Source organism: Chiloscyllium plagiosum, chromosome 3, assembly GCF_004010195.1.
Source record: "Chiloscyllium plagiosum isolate BGI_BamShark_2017 chromosome 3, ASM401019v2, whole genome shotgun sequence".
Taxonomy (NCBI): domain Eukaryota; kingdom Metazoa; phylum Chordata; class Chondrichthyes; order Orectolobiformes; family Hemiscylliidae; genus Chiloscyllium; species Chiloscyllium plagiosum.
Window position 1 is genome coordinate 101,637,974 of NC_057712.1, and position 8,474 is coordinate 101,646,447.

The 8,474-nt window shown below is 41.8% G+C and overlaps 1 protein-coding gene across 1 annotated transcript in view; it reads left to right on the plus strand.

The window, feature by feature from the left end:
* Window positions 1-8,474, plus strand: part of LOC122548393 (pleckstrin homology domain interacting protein) — a 168,308-nt gene that overhangs the window by 42,864 nt on the left and 116,970 nt on the right. Inside the window, exon 3 of the mRNA XM_043686970.1 lies at window positions 7,050-7,150. Within this exon, the coding sequence (XP_043542905.1) occupies window positions 7,050-7,150 (101 nt within the window). The remainder of the gene's footprint in view (window positions 1-7,049; window positions 7,151-8,474) is intronic.

Genomic DNA, 8,474 nt, shown 5'->3' on the forward strand with positions numbered 1-8,474 from the left:
GCTGTCCACTACACCTCCAATTTTGGTGTCATCTGCAAACTTACTAACTATACCTCTTATGCTCACATCCAAATCATTCGTCTTATTGTAATTTGTTCACATAAGTTGTGATCATTTGTTAGCACTGTTAAAAGGCTAATTTCAATGATGGATATTGGTAAATTATCAGAATACATTATTTCTCACAACAAGTTTTGTGAATTAATCTTTACATAGTAAAAATTAGTGAATATTTTTGCTTGCCTGGTTAAAGACTACTAACTGCTATGGACTGATTGCCTAGCAGCATTTTTCACTGATGACAGCAAATTCTGCAAGAGCTGCTTGACATTAATGGGAAAACTGCAAATGTTTCGACAAAGTGCATTTCTTTTAGCAGATATAATAAAAATGTTAATGTGCATTCTGTGTTCCTACTGATAGAAAAAAAATGAAACTGAAGGTCATAGAATTCCTAGATTTCAATGTATTTGAAACAGTAACAAGCGTTCTTACTCATTCAATTTGATTATAATGTTTACTGTTTGCAGAAAAGGAATGTATTTTCAGAGTTAAGAGCATTTTGTTCCACTTCGTTAGTGTGTCTTCATTGTAGATTGTTGAGACAAATTTTACCTACATAATAAATAACTCTGCAATTCTATGAATGTGAAATCAAATATATTTAGTAATCTCAATTACTTTCTGATTGATTTGATTCAACTATTATTGATTCTGCCATCTACAAGTTGATACCAGAACGCTACGTTGACAAACTATAAACATTTTAAAAATAAATTTAGTCCTGACTGAAATGTTAAATAAAACAAAGCATATTGCAAGAACTGAAATTCTGAAATGAAAAGGAAAGTGTTCTGGGGCCATCTGTGAGCAAGAGACAGAGTCAGTCACTCTGAGCTTACATAGAGGGTGTTGGAAAAAGTCTGGAAATCCCGGGGATATGGGAATGCTGCCAAATTCAACAGCAAGATCTCATCACCATTTTGTTCCCCTTGGAGCCGCTTGAAAGGCTGCCCAGCTGGGAAATCAAGCTGCAGACATCCTCTGCTGGGAATCACTGGGGATATGTTGACTGGCAACTGAGAGGGAGCGAAATAGCAAAGAATAAGGAAAGTATTTGTTGGTCTAGCAACTGGAAGAAAGGGAGCAAAATATGGAGGGTTGAGATGGAAGTGGAGATGGACTGGCAATGGTTCAGGCAGGAGGTTTGAGGTCATAAGTTCTGGGGCAGTCAACCAATTGTAGCAACAGGGATGTGTTTGCACAAAGGGGCAATGTTTTGGGGCAGTATTGTTGGCATGTTGGTGTGATGGTGGTGGTCAGGAGAGCACTGCTGTTCCTCCAGACTCTTTCCCCCCCCCAAAGGAGTGCTGTAAATAGCATTTTATTTGACATCAAAATGCAGAAGTTGCCTGAGCACTGGGAAACGCAGCCACAAATGTAGATTTAAATCAGATTTCCAGTGTCCTGTAGGAACCTGATTTAAAACTTGTAATGAAGTACCTTGACTCTCCAAGATGGGACAAATGCATGCCATGCAACTAGCAAGAATGCTGGTTTTATTGTGCAATTTTTAATCTTTAATATGGCTGCGTCCTACCCATCAATCATCTTGAGGTTGAAGCTGACTCAAGAAATTCGGTATGCTTCTGCAAAGGTGTTAAGTGAGGCTTGAAGATTCTCTTCCAAGAGAGCAGAGTTTACATTGTCATCAGCATCCTGGAGTTCGTCAAGCGAGGTCAAAGAAAATGTTTGAGACTCCCTGAAGTCTTCTGTCAAGAAATGCCGCACAGATGTTAAGGTGTGGGAGACTCTCAGTCAGAAGAAACTGACGTGGAGAAAGAAACTGTATGAAGGGACGCAATTCTTGAACACACGTTGGCAAGACAAAATACTGAAAAGGAACTAGAGAAAGGAATGTCAGTGATTCAAAGGCCATTGGTTGATTCTCTTTTCCAGAAACACCTGCCAAATATGTGGTCAGAGTTAGAGCTCAAGGATTGAGCTCATCAGTCACACAAGGTCCACAGAACTCATGACAAGTGACATGGAATGGTGGACAATCATATTCCTTAGCGAGTGATTACTGATGATGATAATAATGATGACCAGTCATGGGATAGAATAGGATTAATATTAGATCCCAGATTTTCTAATTAATGATAATTATAATATATGTTCTGCTATAAATGCTGGATGTTTTCTTTAAAACAGGCTGCTTTTTAGACACAATGCTGTTACCCTATTGCTGTTAATATTGAACGTTTAAAGCATATTTTAGCGCTACAGAGAACTTGGGAGAAGGAAACTGTACAGAACTAATTTTTTGTATTCACAAGGATTTTATATGCCAGAATGCCAAGGTGATAGCGAGGGAAGAGATAGGACTATACGAGGATAAAGGAGGGAACATGTGCTTGGAGGCAGAGGATGTGAGTGAGATCCTAAATCTGACTTTGCTTCGGTATTCACCTAGGAGAAGGATATGGAGGATAGTGTGATTAGTGTGGAGCATCTTGAGATCAATAAAGAAGTAATGTTGTGTCTGTTGAAGAGCATTAATGTGGCTAAGTCTCAGGGCCCAATGGCATCAATTCCAGGTTATTGAGAGAGGCAAGAGAGGAGATTGCTGGATCCTTGACCAAGATCATTGTGTCCTCATGATTAGAGCGGTTCTGGAGGACTGGTGAGTTGCTAATGTTCCTCTGTTCAAGAAGGGAAATGAGGATAATCCGGAAAGCTATAGACCGGTGAGTCTCACACCGGTGATAAGGAAGCTGTTTGAAAGAATTCTTGGGGATAGGGTTTATACACATTTAAAAATCTGGGCTAATTGGGGACAGCCAGTAAGGCTTTATATGGGACAGGTCATGTCTTTCTTGATTGAATTTTTTGAGGAGGTGACTAAGGCGATCACTGAGGGTAGAGCAGTGGATATTTCTGCAGGGATTTTAATATGGCTTTTGATTAGGTCCCTCAAAAAGAAGCGTAAGAAGCATGGGATCCACAGTGACTTGGTTGCTTGGATTCAGAACTGGCTTGCCTATTGAAGGCAGAGGGTAGTGGCTAAAAGGTGTGTTTTTCAGGCTGTAGGTCCTGTACACATTCACATTAGGACCTCTGCTATTTGTGATTTATATGAATGACTTGGATGAAAATGGGTAGTTTAGTAAGTTTGCAGATGACACAAAGATTGGTGGAATGTGATAGTGTAGAAGGTTGTCAAAGGATACAGCAGGATATAGAACAGTTGCACATATGGGTGGAGAAATGGCAGATGGAGTTTAATCAGAGTACGTATGCACTTTAGGAAATCAAATGTTAAGGAAAAGTATACATTTAAAGGCAGGATCTGAACAGCATTGATGTACAGAGGGATTATGGGGTTCAAGTCCATAGCTCCCCGAATGTGGCCACACAAATCGATAGGGTGGTAAAGAATGCTTGCAGACTTTCCTTTATTGGTTGGGAAATTGAGTATAAAAGTCAGGATGTCAAGTTACAGCTTTATAAGACTTTGGTTCGGCCACGCTTAAGAGTGTTGCGTTCAGTTCTGGTTACCACACGACAGGCAGGATGTGAAGGCTTTCGAGAGGATGCAGAAGAGGTTTACTAGAATGTTGCGGGTATGAGCTATAAGGAGAGCCCAGAAAAAACTTGGGTTGTTTTTTCTGGAGCGGCGGAGGCTGAAGGGATACTTGATAGAAGTCTATAAAATTATGAGAAGCATAGATAGGGTTGACAGTCATAATCTCTGAAATGTCTAAGACAACGGGGCATGCATTTAAGGTGAGAGGGCAAAATTCAAAGGTGGTATGAGGGACAAGTTTTCTTTACACAGAGTGGTAGGAGTCTGGAACACGCTACAAGGGTTAGTGGTGGAGGCAGATAAGATAGCGGCGTTTAAAGGACTTTTAGTTAAGCACATGCATATGTGAGGAATGGAGGGATATGGACCAAAGGCAGGCAGAAAGGATTCGTTTCATTTGGTGTCATGTTTGACACAACTTTGTGGGCTCTCGGGCCTATTCCTGTGCTGTCCTGTTCTATGTTGTCTGTTTTGTTTTATTTTGGCACTTAAATTGAGTATTTAATTAATCTTATGTATGTCTAAATGCACAGTAAAACTGTGAATGCCTAATTAAATCAGTAATGGATATTTCACTTGCTCCAGGTATTATTAGATTTTAAAATTAATAAATATTAATAGAATGATACAGTAAGGAAGGAAGAGATTAGGTCCTCTCATGCTATTCTACATTTTCTCAGAGTCAGACAGTTCACTTTCAAATGTTACTATTGAATCTGTTTCCACCACTCAGCAAGTACATTCTAGATTACAGCAAATGGCTGCATTAAAAACAGAACCATTTTAGAGAAGGATCAGAGGCAATAGTCTGAAATCTGCTATTTAATTCAAAGCAGTGTCTGTAAGATTTTTCTAGTCGTGGGAGAGACTAGAACTTGAGGTCACAGCATCAAGAGTGAAGGACCAAAAGTTTAGAACTAAGATGAGGAGGAACTTCTTCAGCCAGACGGTGTTTAATCTGTGGAAGAGGAACTTCTTCAGCCAGAGGGTGTTTAATCTGTGGAACTCATTGCACCAGATGGCTGTGGAGGCCAAGTCATTGAGTGCATTTAAGACCGAGATAGGTTATTGATTGCTAAGGTATCCAGGAAGAGAGCAGGAGACTGGGTTGAGAAACATCAGTCATGATTGAATAGCAGAGCAAATTTGATGGGCCGAATGGATCAATTCTGTTCCTACATTTTAAGGTCTTCTGGAAAAGGACAACATAACTATTCTTATCTGCTGTTGGAAATGATTACTAATGTTTCAGTGCCTGGCAATGGTTCCTCCTAATTATTCTTGTATTTATTATTTATGGACAAGCTTTGGGTATTTCAGAGGTGAGCCACCTGATACAGGATGCCAAGTCTCGGACTTGCTTTCATAGCCACAGTATTTCTATGGTTAGTCCAGATCAGTTTCTGGTTAATGGCAATCCTCGGCTGTTGATAGTAGTAAGTTCAGTAATGATAATGCCATTCAATGTCATGTGGTGATGGTTAGATTCTCTCTCGTTAGAAATGGTCATTGCTTGGCACTCTATTCTGGATAACCATTTATGCACCTGTGAGAAGCTGAGACATAAGTGAGTAACATATTTATAGATGTGGTTGTCTCACAACTTAAAACGCATGGAGTGTGCGAATGTGTGACCACCAGGCAGTCAAAAAGAGACAGAGTTAGTATAGGAGTTCTCTGATGACATCCTGTTCTTCAAGCTGTATTTCGTTTTGAATACTGATGTAGTTGACACTGCCAAATCCAGCCTGGCATTTCTTCATGGATGAAGATTTTAGAATGTTGTATTCACTGATTGCAGACTCCTTCATGGTGGGTCAGACCTATCCAGGACCAGCTGGCAACACTCCTTGCACTTGTGGTCGTCAGGATATTTATAGAGTCCATGACATCCCACAGTCCAAAAGTTCCACTTTACTGAGCTGTGCTGCCATGTTTTAACGTCCCTCAAATTAACTTTATTCTGCTTTGGAATACTTCTACTACTGTATTGTGTTGGCCCTCACCTCCCCTTATCCGGATGTTTCTTGGTATCACAAGTATGCGAATAGTGATGTTTCCATGTATCTACTTTCCTTATCCTTTGAGGTGGTTTGGAAGGTGCTGTCGGAGGAACTTGGTGAGTTGCAGCAGTGCACCTCAGATGGAACACACTGCAGCCACTGTGTTTCACTGGTGAAGAGAGTAAATGTACAGGTGGTGGATGTGGTGCCAGTCAAGTGATGCTTTGTCCTGGATGGTGACAAGCTTCTTGTGTTTAGTTGGAACAGCACTCACCCAGGCAAATGGGAGTATTCTATCACACTGGTGACGTGCCTTATAGATATTGAACAGGCAGGGGAGATGGAAGTGTGTTACTTACCATTAAATTTCTAGCCTCTGATCTGCTCTTGTAACCACAGTATTTATATGCTGGTCTAGCTCTGTTTCAGGTCAAAGGTAACCCCAGAATGCTGATATTAGGAGATTCAAAGGTGGCAACGCCTTTGATTGTCAGGGGCTGATGGTTAGATTCTCACTTTTTGTACATGATTATTGCTTGGCATTTTTGAGGCTCGAATGTTCCTTGCCACATATTAGCCCAAGCTTCAGTATCTGAGGAGTCATGAATTTGTGAAGGCTGTTCAGTCTTCAGTGAACATCTCACTTCTGACATCTGTTGGAGATCATTAGGAAAGAACTTAAAGATGGTTTGGCCTGAGGACCTCCTGCAGTGATGTCATAGAATTGAGATGGTTGACTTCCAACAGGTACAAACATTGCTGTTTGTGCTAGGTGTGACTACAAGTAGTGAAGTTTCCACAGTGCAGCCTAGCTTTGCTGAGGGTTCTTGATACCCTACTGCCACATGTTGCCTTAATGTCAAGGGCAGTCACTCTCACCTCACCTCAGTTCAACACTTGGCCATGCTTGAACCAAGGCTATAATGAGATTTAGTAGCCGAGTGATAGAAACTGAGTGTCAGTGAGAAGGTTATTTTATTGCAGGTGCCATTTGATAGCACATTGATAACCCCTTCCATGACTTTGCCGATGTTTAAGAGTGGATTCATTGGGTGGGAAGTTGGATCTGGCTGAGTTTTCTTTTAAAATCCTTCCAAGCTTAATACTGGGCCATTTGTGGTGTTCCACTGTAATCTTCACAGTTAATTTGGACTGTCCTGAACTCTCAATTTAGTGTAGTGTGAAATGATTTATTTATTCACACCATCGCTGGTCACAACACTTCCTCCCTGCATCCTCAATCATTAGTTGTATTATTAGTCAAAATATTGTAAGCTGTAAGTGCCTGAAAATGACTGCAGCTGAATCATTGTTGGGCAGCTAGTCAGAAACTAAGCTGCCTTATTAGCTGGTCCACATAATCACCTGTTTCTGTTGATGCTCATAGCATATTTTGACAATAGAATGTGCTTTAGTATGTTACCCAGTACTAACATTTTAATGTTGTTAATTTTCAGTTTTCACCAATGTGCACTGGATCTTTGAGGTTCCTGTCTTCCACAGGGGCAGATGGTACAGTTTGCTTCTGGCAGTGGGATGCTGGCATGTACAAATTTAGGTAAGTTAATGAGCTATACTTTTAAGGCAAATTATGTTATGTGCTTGATTGTTATTAAATATTTTGGAATTTAATTTATTCAGTGTCTTGAGTTCTGCCGAACTTAATGAAATTGATTTCATGCATTATTTTAAAGCTGTTTTTGTTGTAATAATTATTGAACTATCCTGATGTGAATTGAGCAATTTCATTAAAAAAAACACAGGATGCCTTTTCATTTGAGAAATTCAATTTCAATATTTTTCACTTGTTCAAGGATTGTGTGTGTCATTGGTAAGTTCAGACTTTTATTGACAATGCTTAAATGCCCCTTGGAAAGGTACTGATGAGCTGACCTCTTGAAAACATGTTTGGCCGAACTGGTCCTCACCCTTAACAATTTCTCCTTTTGAATCCTCCCACTTCCTCCAGACCAAAGGGGTAGCCATGGGCACACGTATGGGCCCCAGCTATGCCTGTCGCTTTGTTGGCTACGTAGAGCAGTTGATCTTCCGTAATTACACCGGCACCACTCCCCACCTCTTCCTCCGCTACATTGATGACTGCATTGGCGCCACCTTGTGCTCCCGCGAGGAGGTTGAGCAATTCATCAACTTCACCAATACATTCCACCCTGACCTTAAATTTACCTGGACCATTTCTGACACGTCCCTCCCCTTCCTGGACCTCTCCATCTCCATTAATGACGACTGACTTGATACTGACATTTTTTTACAAACCCACCGACTCCCACAGCTACCTGGATTACACCTCTTCCCACCCTACCTCTTGCAAAAGTGCCATCCCGTATTCCTAATTCCTCCGCCTTTGCCGGGTCTGCTCCCAGGAGGACCAGTTCCACCACAGAACACACCAGATGGCCTCCTTCTTTAGAGACCGCAATTTCCCTTCCCACGTGGTTAAAGATGCCCTCCAACGCATCTCATCCACATCCCGCACCTCCGCCCTCAGACCCAACCCCCCCAACCGCAACAAGGACAGAACGCCCCTGGTGCCCACCTTCCACCCTACCAACCTCCGCATAAACCAAATCATCCGCCGACATTCCCCCCACCCCCAAACAGACCCCACCACCAGGGATATATTTCCCTCCCCACCCCTCTCAGCCTTCCGCAAAGAGCGTTCCCTCCGTGACTACCTGGTCAGGTCCACGCCCCCCTACGACCCACCCCCCCATCCTGGCACTTTCCCCTGCCACCGCAGGAACTGTAAAACCAGCGCCCACACCTCCTCCCTCACCTCCATCCAAGACCCTAAAGGAGCCTTCCACATCCATCAAAATTTTACCTGCACATCCACTAATATCAGCTATTGTATCCGTTGC